This window comes from Juglans microcarpa x Juglans regia, chromosome 1S, assembly GCF_004785595.1.
Source record: "Juglans microcarpa x Juglans regia isolate MS1-56 chromosome 1S, Jm3101_v1.0, whole genome shotgun sequence".
NCBI lineage: Eukaryota > Viridiplantae > Streptophyta > Magnoliopsida > Fagales > Juglandaceae > Juglans > Juglans microcarpa x Juglans regia.
Genome location: NC_054595.1, coordinates 21,160,228 through 21,173,125, shown reverse-complemented (window position 1 = coordinate 21,173,125; position 12,898 = coordinate 21,160,228). Strand labels below are relative to the sequence as shown.

The following is a 12,898-nucleotide window of genomic DNA, read 5'->3' as shown; positions in this document are numbered from 1 at the left end:
TAAGATTGATCATGTCCAGATATTGCTCGTTTTTATAACTTTTCTCAATTCATCTCAACTAATCATAATAATTTTTTTAAATTTCTACACAAAATAAAATAAATAATTCAATTTTTTCAAATCTCAAAACAAAAATAATATTAAAAAAATATATTCTAACAATATTTTATTCAACTTTTAACTTTAATCTCAACTCATTTTATCTCATCTGTAAAAACAAACGAGGCCAAATCTTTACAAATGGAGCTCTCTATAAATTTTATATTCTCTATTGAAAAAATTATATTTAAACTAGAAAAAAATAATAAAAAACAAACAAACTAACCAACAAAATTATAAACAACGTTCTCATGCACGCAAGTAATCTTCACTACTTGTAAAATTTCTTCAACTATGCCAATTTTTGCATTAAAATGTAATGTACGGTAGAAGTAATTTACAGAGCACCGACAAATACTATATATTATGATTTCATTGGAGATCCTTGTTGCCGACATGCGATGCCGATGTTTTACTGCTCATGATTCGTAAGCTTTGCCTCAATATGTCAATTTCCCTTTCCTTGCTGTATTCTTCATGCTCCATAGAAGACATTCGAGCTTTCAAACCTCTGATGGTCTCTTCCTTTGCATGAAGTTCCCTCTGCAACTCTTGTATCATCTCTTCTTCTTCCTCTGCTTTCCAATAATACTGTACCTCCCCTGCAGAACAAAGTGTCAAGTTATTCATAATTCGTGTCAAGTTATTAATAGCAGATCTCACTCATTTTCAAAGTGACTGCACGGTACTTGTATTCTCCACGACTGCATGTAGCATTATTCCTTAAACTAAGTGGGGTTAAAAAAATGCATTTGCAGTCGATGATTTTGTGTTCCTGCATTCCAGTTTTCACTGAAATCATGGTTATGTAGTAGATGATCTCCACCAATTAGACTTGGGGTATGAACAAGATGAAGATTACATCTAGACAGGCTATAGATTAGAAACAAGGCCACTGCATTAAGGTGATAATTTTTGTAGAGAATGCATGTCATATGCTTTATCAACTATCAAGAGACCAGACGTGAGTTTAGAATTAAAGAAATAATGTTTTGAAATTAAAGACAAATTGAAATGTTTTGAAATTAAAGACAAATTGAAACGTACTTATAAAGAATTGCAGAGTGCATGCATTTCTGCATAATGTGTGTGTATGTGTGAACCTTCACTAAATGAAAGAGAGAGGTACCATGATGTGTCCTCTGAATGAGATCATCAAGCTCCATCTTAATAGCAAGATAAAGCTGCTTCCACTTTTCCACAGCCTCATCTCTCCTTGCTCTCTCCTCCCTCATTTGCTCCAACAAGAAACCACTTCCCATCAACAATTCCCACCCTCTTTTCTCACTCTTCTCTTCCATTTCTTTAATCCTATCTTCTTTCTCTTCCACTATCTTCCTCAGACTCTTCACCTCCTCTCTTAGCCTCTTCCTCTCTTGCTTCCACTCAGCCTCCTTAAATGCAAAAACCATCATATCTCGCTCATAAGCCTTACTCTGTTTCTCCCTCTCACTCATCATCTCCCTCATTGCCTTCTGCAGAAACCTTGTATTCTCCATCAACCCTGTAACATCTCTGCCACACAGATTGCTCTTGTTCTTGCTAGCATTTACGCCCATGTTGTTGCTTGAACCCTGTGGTGGGATTTGTTCTTTTATTCTTTAAGAAATGAAGAGAATAGTGCGGGTGTCACAAATTCTCCCCGGTGGCTCCTCCATTAATAGACCTGCACTTAGAGCTTGGCCTTATTTATCAACCCTTTGGCCTCACTAGTGCCTAATCATTAATGGAAGCATTAAATAGGCTCGTGAAGAAGTCTGTCTTCTTATGATTTTACATACACAGATTGGACACACATGATCCGTAAGCAAATATAAACAGAGATATGCGGGGTCACCTGTGATATTTGTCTGAGAGTGTGGGGGTAGAAAATCACATCCAGTTTTTTTTTGTTTTTAATCAAAAGGAGGAAGTTTTATTGCCAGACCTCACCAAGGCTGAGGAACTACCATTTACACCAAAATAATAAGCAAAGAATTACAAGCGTAAATAAGGAAGTTTCCAACAATCAGTGCGCAAAAGTCCTCGAAGCGTCCCGATTCCAATTTCTGATCAAGAAAATAACCAACTGTTATTATTGGCACCCTCCTTGGCTAGGAAGTCCGCTACCATATTCCCTTCTCTGTAGATATGACATATACTGCAATTAAAGGAGCGAAACAAAGGCGTTAATTTCTTCACAAAAATCCCACATATACCAAAATTGCACACGCCAGTTTGGATCCTTCCCACCACCACGGAAGAATCTGATTCCACCATGAGGTCTTTGATTCCACATTTGTTGAGCCAGTCTTAAGCCATCAAGTAACGCACGTCCTTCCGCAACAGTGTTAGAAGACACCCCATTATGCTGCGCAAAACCAGCTAAAGCACGGCCAGCTGAATCCCGAATAATGCCCCCACCTGCTGCACCAGGATTCCCAAATGAGCTACCATCTACATTGCAACCCCTTCTTGATTTAGACCACTGTTGCCAGTTACAAGGCAATTTATGACCAGCTTCCAACTGGTTCCTGCAATAGATTTACTCTGCAATTAAGTTATATATAGCTATTTGTACTTGAATCATCCTTTTCCACAGTCTACACTTTTTAATGTGACAACTACTCATTTGAAATGAGCAATGACAAAGGGATGCGAATCATGTTCAACATTTATAATTTTTTAAAGAAAAAGCTTCGTTCTTATTGAACCATGTCATCTAGTCTTGGTTTAAATAATCATAAAATGGTGAAATAAGAATAATTGTTTCAAATACTTGTTGCTTAAATTTGCCAAATAGTGAAATAAGAACTAATCAATCCACTCTCTTGCTAGCCTTACCATGTTACCGCTGTCAACTTCCATCCCTTCTCACAGTAATAGCCTGATATGTATTCATGCATGACAAGGTTAGCATAAACCAGAGAGTACAGACTAGTCTGTGTCTTTTTGTCTAGCTGTCGGTCCTGGAAACACTTCCCGGTCCACCATCTGGTATGAGCCCCATTGAGAGTATGACTGTATGAGACATTCACATAGGAGGAGCATATTCGTTCTGCAAATTTTCCTATTTTTTGGAGGTGATGTTGTGTAATTAGGTACCGAACAAAATGTTCATATGGGATATGTCCAGAGCTTCCCCATGTCTACAAATCTAGTATAGTTGCTGCACATCTTTGGATTCTCTGACCGATAACGACTCGCATATAATGCCTTAGGAATTAATTTTGGGTGTATGCAGGTGGGTCCATTTTCATTCAATACACAAATGAGCATTTTCAATTATTTGTGCTGCTATTTTTTTTCTCCCCACACTCCATGACCATGGTACATCTGGCTTAAACCTAAACTGCTAGCGTAGTTTAAATTGCAAAGGGTGTATGCCGTCCCATCTTGATCACTGACCAACGGTCAAATGGAAGTGTCAACTTGAGGCTGTATAGTACACTTTCTTAATTGCAAATGCCCCCCCCCCCCCCCCCCCCCCCGGCTTACTAGGAATAGTCATGCTATTTAGAGAAATGATATTTCCAATCGTGAAATATGTAAGCACTGCGTAATTCTTTTAAAAAAAGTGAGTAAAACGGAACCCGGATGAAAAAAAATTAATCTTTTAATAATAAACCTCACTTTTTTTCAAGACGATTACGCGATACTTACGCACTCCACGACTGTACGTAGCATTACTCCAACTCTGTCCAATGTCTATCCGATTACGTTATGATAAAAAAAACATTTCAAACTCCCCGATTAGTCTTGGTCTTATTTCATGCTATCACACAGCTCGACTGCAAATCCGGAGACTTTTTCTTGTGCCTCGAAAAAAGAAAAACTCCATTGTGTGAGCCCATCTCAGAAGATAGCCTACAACTGATAACAGGGCCGGGGAAAACAAGTACAAGTCCTCTCGATTTCTCATAGCAGTGAAAACAGAAACGGGTATGAGTTTCATAATCTGTATTTGTTTCCTATCAGAGTAAATTTTCTTTTTATTGTTCAACTTCATCTGAAATAAGAATGACTATATCTTCATTAATGTTTGCCTCCTCTAAGACTGGGAACATGACGCGTTTGTGGCCAAGCTCTAAAGTTGGAAGCAAAATCTCAAAAAAATTGGTCATCAATCTACACCAACGTTCAAAGAGAACATGTGCTATAATTCTTGATATCTCTTTTACAGATTGGAAAGGGGTGATTTCCCACTCATGAAGCACCCAGATGTTATCTTCACCTTCTAATGTGATCACTTGTCAGACAACATCGCTTCAATTTCACCATTCTGGTTGTACATATCCACAATTTTCTTCGCGTAAGAAGGCATGTGTCTATCAGCTCTGCATGTAATCAATAATTTCACACATCAAGAAGGATATAATTCACCCTATTATAAGCTCGTCGGATGTTCTAAGTTACCTTGCTTTTCCCCAGGCGCGGTTTACGTGCAAATAGTTCCGAATGGTATGGTAGTCAAGAGAGTAACGAGCAAATTCCAAACCCTTTGGACCAATCTGAACCACAAGAAGCAAGTAAGAATTGAAACATGTGTATTGATACTTTTGTCGCGGAATGAACAATGAAGAGAAAACTTCACCAAGTTCAGAATAAAAGCTATCAAATTTCCAATGAACTTTGGGGCAGGCTGAGAAGGACCTCTCCCTGAGAAAAAGAGAGAGGTTAGCCGAATGAAAAATTACCAAGTGGCATAGTTCACTTGGGAACTTTTCTTATATGCAGAGAGTAAAGGAAAATCTTAGTTAAGAGGATGCAGAACAATATATACATTTGATTTCCTTTTTGAACATCGATATTATACACTAAGTACATATAAGAGTCTTGCATCTCCAAAAATGTGCAGCATGTCCAGTTAAGGAGTCTATACCTCTGAGGGAAGCGCCATATATTCAAATGAGATAATAACAAAGACGTTGGCACACTTACCTAACTTAGCATTATCATCTGCCTTGACAGTCTCGATAACAAATGGTCGGCGGTCACCCTGAAGCAGTGTATTTGTTTTAGTAAAATTATTAATTTAATGTAACTTCAGAGCCAACCAAATATGACAAAGCAAAGGGTTTAACACTGCTGATTGTAGGAGTAATTTCTAGGAGGTTTTCCACCAGACTCAGCATTTCTCTTCCACGTTCATTTCTGTCATATGAAGTATGGCATCATGAATTACAATATTTGGTAGAAGAGACTGATGATAACTAGAGAGGAAGAGAGGGAGAGTGGGAGACAGGCAGAAACAGGGACAAGGGGCAGAGAACGTCAGCAATGATATTACCTGACAGTAACATACTGTGGATGTTGTGTCATGCTGATTCCAGAATATTTTGGCACACCCATGTATCCAACCACCAGATCCTGCAGTTCAAGAGACTGTATTATACTACCAAAAGGATAACAGTGCTTTCTTGTTTCTTTGTAGAATTAAAAGTTCAGATCTGAAGTGGACATACATGTAACCATGATTCATGAGCCAGGCAAATTTAATTGATTATTGAAAGGTTCAAGGCATCTGAAAATTACTCGTGTGTGTAGAGAAAGAAGAAGTAACAGTTCACATTAACACATACTTAACAAACTGAGGGAAGGCGTATACAGATGCGGAACTGTGCAACACACAAATTAATAAATGCACCCACCGGGTAAGACTTTCCGCATTATAAATGATATCAAGCACTAAGGTTCTTCAAAATATACAAATGATTCAAGTGGATCAACATGCCATCTAAAATCATATGAGATGATGTATCTTGAGATGAATTACTTGTAAGAGGAATAGAAAAGCTTACCGCTAAGGCATTGGTGTAGTCAAAACAGCTGTAAACATAACAAAATTTGACTGGTTAGGACGGTTTTTAAATGTTGAATTAACATATATTTATACAAAATCTATTACAATATACAACACGTGTCTTTTAGTTTTCTTAACTCATGCCTTTTTAGTTTTTGAATCAATGGATTCATATTTACAATTTAGAAGAAATTAAAGAGTTTATTAGTTATGACTCTTGGTGGATAGAGTTCCTTTAGCACATTACATGGGACTCTTGGTACTTCACTCGAACAAAGTGTTTGAGATTTTTTATATAAGTAATAAAAATATTTAACGATAATTGAGTATAGGTGTAACTCAGGTACATGGGTCATATACGGGATTTTTCATCACTAACATACAGACATAAAATGAGTAAGGTGAGAGAAGACCTCGGTGCTCAACCAAATTTTGGAAATCAATGTGCTAACACTGGGACTCTCTTGAATGTTATATTATTACATAGTGGTCCATGGTATGTTAGCTTAATTACGAATATTACTCTTTTTCTTTTGTCCATTTAACCCTAGCAAGTACTCTCAAGGAGTTCTAAAAAATATAGAAAAATAAATAAAAGTAATTTACCTGTAGCACGAAGGGGCAATAACATCGACCAAATCATTTGCTGGTAGACAGAAATAAGGAACCTGCTTTAGTAAAATTTGAAACTAGATGAAGCAGCTTGATTATGATATGTAAGCCAAATTGGAAATACGGGGACTGCTTTACCTCCTCAATGTGACCGTCCAAATGCTTCAAATGAACCTATCGAAGAACAAGAAAAACTTCAAGGAATACTGTTGTTCACAATAACTAACTAACAAATAAATATTTATATATACATATATATATATATATTTTTTTTTTATAAGTACATATATATATATATGCATATGTATATATAAGTAGCTCATTATTAAATATTCAAACAGCTGAAATAGTGATGTTGAGATATACAATATATTCAGCATAACTATTAAATACTAAAATATCTGGCATGAGACATAAGCTTATGATGTATTCTTCAAATAGCAATATTGTCACTAAAGTACACTGTTAGAAGAATTATAAATCCAAACCCATCTCGCAGCAATAAGTCCCATGTAGAGCACAAAATGAATTGCAAGAATTTATTTCAAGAGCTTTTGAGGCATACACCTTGAGGCTTGGCTACAGTGAATGAAGTGCGTGCCTCTATGGTAAAATAGGTGATTTTAGATTAAATTTCCAATTCAGACTGCTCAATAGGCACTAACGTTAAACCCAAAAAGAAAGAAAGGATTCTCAGCACAAACCTTGTAGTCTTGCATAAACTCATAATGGAGAACTGTTTCTGGTTCGTTACTTGCAGCCTTTAGAAACTTATCCAGTCCTTCTCGGGTTCCATTATCAACTGTTTGACAAAAGTTTTAGTACTGATCCAAGTTATATTTTTTAATTAGTAATTATACTTTTTTGATAATTTATTTTTTTGATAACTTAATAAATTATATTCAAGTCATTTACTTTCATGATATAACATTATAGACTGCCGCACATGCCTTAAAAATTATATACGATCACCCATGAGTGGCATTTGGGTAAGGATTCATGAGAAACTATTTGGAATGATAGGCTCCAGGTGGGAAAATATTTACCAAAGAAAAAAAGTGTTAAACTTGCTTCACCACTCAGTTTCAAGGTAAGGGGAATAAGATTTGACCAAAACAAACGCTTATGGTACGTGTGTTATGTAACAACTTTTGCAATTATCTGAACCATATCTAACATGATATCCCATAAAGCGCAATATTAACATATTTTTATGCGGTGTTGCATAACAGTCTTTCAACTTCATGGCCAGAAGACTAAAGCCAATAAATAAATATGGCAAACTAAATAGAAAGCTTTTGATTACCACAATTAGTGCCTAATACATAGAGCTTTTCCAAATTCAAGTGGTGCTCCACAGATCTTAATGCTGCAGTTTAAGAAATTACTCTGCATTATAATGGTACAAGTCACAACTGAGAATATTACTACAAAAAGAAATTTCCGATTATAGTATAAGCCATACCTTGCACTTGGCAACCCACACCGCAGAAAAGAAGACGCTTTACACCTGCAGCCTATTGCGATAAGAAAATGAATAGATTCTTTCACTAGCTTTTTAAAGCAACTTACAAATTTAGGCCAGCAAGAGCTGAAACCGAGAGAATAAACTGATCATAAACCAGTGATACATGCACACACGTCACACCATTTAAATAAAAAGCTAGCAAGTCAGCAAAAATCAAAAGAGAACCTGGAAATGTATCTAGAGAAAGTTTGTAAAATTTATAGAGATAGAAATGGAAGGCACGGTGATATTATTTGGACCCAGAAACAAAAATGTGAATATCATAGTATTATAGAGGGACAAGTGTGGCTTCTTTTGTTATTACTTAAAAAATCAGAAGTTTCAGATTTATAATCAGATTTCACATTAGGCTTTCTTTGATAAAAACAAAGAATTTCATTAAAAAAAAAATGGCAGCAGGACCGAGAGTCTTGATAAACCGAATTGCACGGAAAAGGAAAAGGAACCAAAATATCTCGCACGAATACGCATCACACCTAAGCATTTCGACAACTGGTATCCATGTGTACTCAAGCTTTACTTGTTTATGCTTTAAAACCTTTCCTTCCACACAAAAATTTCATGCACATCTCTTGTTGAAGATGTATCAAAATCAAGCATAGGTGTCACAAGAAGAAGGAAATGGCAAAAGGGCATTTCTAGGTCACTAATGAAAGAAAAGACCAGGTACCTCAACTAGGGCAAGAGTATTCAGATTAGGAGATAATGTCGGCTTAACACCTTTAGCAGCTAGAACTTCATCTGGTGTCCTATTCAAAACAAGATAAACTATAAATATCATATTATAGATGAAAAAAATAAGTAAAAAGCAAAATTGACTCTCGCTGAACAAATTAAGAGATCAAGAGTATCTTAGATCAAAGTGTAAGTAAAAAGAACCAGATGCAAACCTTGCTAGGACAGGCCTTGGTCCAAATCTATCCTCCGGATCACTGTGTATCCAAATAACAAGACCACAGAAGTTCAGACAATGCACATTAAAATTGGCATTGACAATGAATGAGCTGCTACTTGACATCTACCATCTACTAAATAAAATTGGTGCCACTACCTCTGCACACAAATAACAGCTTCTACCATGCCTGATTTAAGCATTTCAATGGCAATTGTTGTTACTATCCCTGTCCATTGAGCTCCTACAATTATAAAAGTCGAAAAAAATAAGGTAATCAGTATATGCCATTTTTTCCCAAACTTTAAACGAAATTCACCAGCAACATTATGAAACTGATAAATAACCGTTTAATATGAAAGTATGGAAGGCATCTATATAATTTGACCAAAAATGAATGCAAAGCCCTACTTCATCCTTTGGCACCATCAAAACGTATAATAAAAAGACTTTGATATGGAATCTAACATTGTTTTGATGAGTAACATGAAATCTAACGTTTTTTAACAGCATTATTTTTTTTATAAGTCAACAGACAATTTTTATGCATAACAGATTGCTGAGAGACAGAGAAAGAGCGAGAAACCTGACAGTATATTGTAATTAGTTGACTTCTTTAAATTTTTACTATCAAACAGGCCTCCCTTTATCATTATTATTTTTTATTGGCACTGGGTGTCCAGAAACAGCGTCCCGACTGATCCCGCGGGTGCATAGGCCCTCGGCAAGGAGTTTCCCCCAAGTGCACCTAACAAGCCTCCCTTTCAAGTCATAGTAATATGTTTTTTTAATAAGTAAAATCATAGAAATAATTAAGATGGTTCAACACCTTAAAACAGATAAAATAAAAGCTGGTTCTATGGGGACGCCGTTAAACATAACTTGGCTTCCAAAGTAGTTGGAAAGCTTTAGGTTAGAGAGAGAGAGAGAGAGAGAGAGAGCATGATGCATCATTTGGGAATTTCAGAAATAATAAGATGTTTAACACAATAATGAAACTCATGACTGTTGAACCTCGTTAAAAACCAAAATGAAAAAAGAAGAAATAGTATAAATTTAGACAGAATTGAATGAAAAGATTTGTCAGTATGGCTCTCACAGAAACCAGAACAAAATTAAGGGTCAATCTACATATGGTTCCAATTGTTCCCATGAAAAATAATGAACTAGAACTGACAATTTCATTCCTGCGCACTAATCTCAGATCACTATGTATCCTCTTATCAACTATTTGAATCGTGTATTGATGCTCTCTTTTCATAAGGTATTCTTCACTACACACCATCAACAAAAAGGGTGGCAAAAAGAAATGTTGCTATTCAAATTACGATAGGAGAGCAAGAATTTTCCTAGTGTAAAAGATACTTATTATGGTATAATATTGTATCTTTATAACAAATTAAAACCATTTCAAACCCCAAACAAACTGTAGGCTAGTTGTCAAAATCATTACGCTTGAAGTCTCAAGAAAGCTGTAAGCCAGCAAGAGAAACCACAAGATAAGATAGACAAAAGAACAGTGGGGAATCAGGAAAAAAAAAATTACCTTCTACAGGCTCTACTTTGCGAGCATATAGTAGTTCCTCATGGACCCCCATATGTATCTCATCTAAGGAACTTGATTTCCTCCCTCGACCATGAACTATGGGTTCCAAGCCCTGAATGGGGGAAAACAAATTAATATGGGGATTATGTGACAAGAAAAATACAATACACATACATATGATATTTATTTGATTAGAAGAATTATACAAGCATAGAAAAGAATAAGTTGAATTCGACAGAATAAAAAGCACATTGGCCTACTCTACTGCTAAAGATACATTTTATCCTACAACAACTCAAAAGAGTTATGACTGTCACAGAAAGTCAAGAGGGTGACTCAGGCATGTGAGAGTTTTCCGAATTTGACAGTCAAAGAGGCAATAAATCACTCCCTTATCACCATGTCATATTAGGCAGAGCATGAGCCCAAACAATATCTTTTAATGAAATGACTAGTTATGTGAAATCCAACATTGATCATCCTAGATCATGGCGTGCAGGGACGTTGATCAGTTCAACTTTGGTTCTGCCAATGGAGTTTAGCCTTCCGCTGTTCCATTTTAGCATTCCAAATGAGTCCTTCCAGTAAATTGTGCATGTTTAGATTAATTTACACCCATTAACGTCTAAAATCATTTAAAGATTTCACGATATCACACCATTATAAATTCGCAGCCATGATGAGCTATAGACCCACTCACAAGAAGAACAAGAATAGAAATCTACAAATCAAGAGGTGTGAGAACGAAGGTTAAAAAAAAACTCAGCCAGAGAAACTGAACGAGATGTTTAGATAAGTGATTAGTTGTTTGTCGCGGGAACATAAGTAATTAAGTTTTTGTCGAATTTGTGCAACTAAAGAATAATGTCGTATTTAAGAAGAAACTTACTTCAATTCTAGACATTCCATCTCCCAGAAAAGCACACGCGTTCTTCACATGCGCAATGTAATACGTATCACACAACCCGCAATGACTGCACAGAATTTCATCAAAATATAATTTTCAAGATAAAAATATGCCAATCAAAAAGTCTTCAAAATGATAACACTATTTACCTGCAGTGGTCTTTGGCCGGGTAGGTACCTCCCGGAGGAATGGGTCTGGAGCGGTTCCTCCAGTCGTCTCTGAGCTTCACCGAATTTGAAGACTTGGCGTTCCCATCTGTTCCACAAAAAGAAGCATGTATGTAGTTATGCTAAACAACACATCTTACTTGCACTCACACTTGGAAACACGCGCGTAGAGCATAGAGGGAGAAGGTTTTTTGTGCACCTTTAGAGGAAGAAGATGTCGAAGAAACGATTGAGAATGAGAGCGGAAGCGACGAGAGCCTGCAAATGAAGGACGACATAGCAGCAGCAGCAGCAGCAGCAGAGAGAGAGATGGCGGCAACCTGCAACCGGCAACGAGCAACGAGACGATGGCTCTGCACCACACGTATATATAGTGTCTGCAGGATTAGGTGGGACCATAATTGTGCTACTGGTCACTTCATTCTCCTACCAATTAGATACTGCCACCAACAAATAAAAATAATATTCATAACCTCAAATTTATCCCAATCATTTTTATGACATAATATCTCTAAATTTGTGATATTTATTAATATATTCTAAATTTTGTCGTATTTATTAATATATTCTAAGTGACTGTCGTTTAAATAATTATAAAAAAACAAGATTTAAAATAAAAGATAATAAAAATTCAATTTAAAAGCTAGAGTGTGGATAACACAACTACTAATATGCTTACATCACATAATTGATATGAAAAAAAAAATTAAATTTGAATCTTATAAATCAAATTTTATCATTTAAATAATGTGAATTGTATATTCTACACACTAGCTCAAGAATAAAATAACTCGAAAGATAATATTGAACAAAAACATTTATGAGATACTAAAGCACATAGTTTTTTCTCTTAATTGAGACAAAGCAAAACAATTATAACCAAAAATTAAAAAAAAAAGGTTTAACTCTAGAAAGAGTTTAATTTTTGTTTTCTCGGCAAAATAAGGGTTGGAGGGGCAACCAAAGATGACTTTCTTATCACGTGATCATAGTAACACCCAACCCACTAGAGAGCCAGACAAGAGGGGCCTAGACGACAAGAACAGTAGGCACTCCCTACAAGTCGAACTTGAGTCATAGTCTAACCCCAACCCCACAAGGGCATCAATGGACCACAAGCCAATAGATCACCAATAATCTTGAGCGTTTCCTGTTGCGGGATTCGACCCCAGAACATAGTGTCCACTATCAAATTCATGGACCACTGAGCCACCACCCTCAGTGGTAGAAAGAGTTAATTTAATGACTGTGATATCAGAGTTTCTCCCACCATCTTAATTTCTTGAAGTTTTACACCGGGATTTCTCCTCTCTTTTTTCTTCATCTTCTCAAAATTCTCCTAGTAACAGTGTAGAATTTTTGTAA

General features: G+C 36.1%; 3 protein-coding genes across 3 annotated transcripts; all 3 read right to left on the bottom strand.

The window, feature by feature from the left end:
* Positions 1–354: 354 nt before the first annotated feature.
* On the bottom strand, positions 355–1,658 carry LOC121244193 (golgin subfamily A member 6-like protein 1). The gene is made up of 2 exons (XM_041142220.1): positions 1,229–1,658; positions 355–701 (listed from the first exon to the last, which is right to left on the bottom strand). The coding sequence occupies exons 1-2, from the start codon at positions 1,656–1,658 to the stop codon at positions 472–474; spliced, it is 660 nt and encodes a 219-aa protein (XP_040998154.1). The 3' UTR covers positions 355–471.
* Positions 1,640–3,209, bottom strand: LOC121244203. Its single transcript, XM_041142228.1, has 3 exons — positions 2,923–3,209; positions 2,332–2,612; positions 1,640–2,239 (listed from the first exon to the last, which is right to left on the bottom strand). The coding sequence occupies exons 1-3, from the start codon at positions 2,982–2,984 to the stop codon at positions 2,205–2,207; spliced, it is 378 nt and encodes a 125-aa protein (XP_040998162.1). The 5' UTR covers positions 2,985–3,209; the 3' UTR covers positions 1,640–2,204.
* An 879-nt stretch (positions 3,210–4,088) lies between these two features.
* Positions 4,089–11,897, bottom strand: LOC121247211 (7-hydroxymethyl chlorophyll a reductase, chloroplastic). Its single transcript, XM_041145580.1, has 19 exons — positions 11,733–11,897; positions 11,516–11,621; positions 11,349–11,433; positions 10,460–10,571; positions 9,073–9,157; positions 8,912–8,953; positions 8,692–8,770; positions 7,959–8,010; positions 7,800–7,862; positions 7,198–7,295; positions 6,632–6,667; positions 6,488–6,549; positions 5,880–5,907; positions 5,369–5,448; positions 5,163–5,232; positions 5,020–5,077; positions 4,673–4,737; positions 4,495–4,589; positions 4,089–4,415 (listed from the first exon to the last, which is right to left on the bottom strand). Exons 1-19 carry the CDS (start codon positions 11,809–11,811, stop codon positions 4,325–4,327), a joined length of 1,386 nt encoding a protein of 461 aa, XP_041001514.1. The 5' UTR covers positions 11,812–11,897; the 3' UTR covers positions 4,089–4,324.
* Positions 11,898–12,898: the final 1,001 nt, after the last annotated feature.

Coding starts and splice junctions, on each gene's coding strand:
- LOC121244193 (XM_041142220.1), bottom strand. CDS start 1,658: ATGGGCGTAAATGCTAGCAAGAACAAGAGCAATCTGTGTGGCAGAGAT. Junction 702..1,228: donor CATTCAGAGGACACATCATG/GTACCTCTCTCT, acceptor TTTGTTCTGCAG/GGGAGGTACAGTATTATTGG.
- LOC121244203 (XM_041142228.1), bottom strand. CDS start 2,984: ATGCATGAATACATATCAGGCTATTACTGTGAGAAGGGATGGAAGTTG. Junction 2,613..2,922: donor AAGTTGACAGCGGTAACATG/GTAAGGCTAGCA, acceptor AATCTATTGCAG/GAACCAGTTGGAAGCTGGTC. Junction 2,240..2,331: donor AATCAGATTCTTCCGTGGTG/GTGGGAAGGATC, acceptor CTTTAATTGCAG/TATATGTCATATCTACAGAG.
- LOC121247211 (XM_041145580.1), bottom strand. CDS start 11,811: ATGTCGTCCTTCATTTGCAGGCTCTCGTCGCTTCCGCTCTCATTCTCA. Junction 8,011..8,691: donor ATACTCTTGCCCTAGTTGAG/GTACCTGGTCTT, acceptor TTATCGCAATAG/GCTGCAGGTGTAAAGCGTCT. Junction 4,738..5,019: donor AGATGATAATGCTAAGTTAG/GTAAGTGTGCCA, acceptor TCTTTTTCTCAG/GGAGAGGTCCTTCTCAGCCT.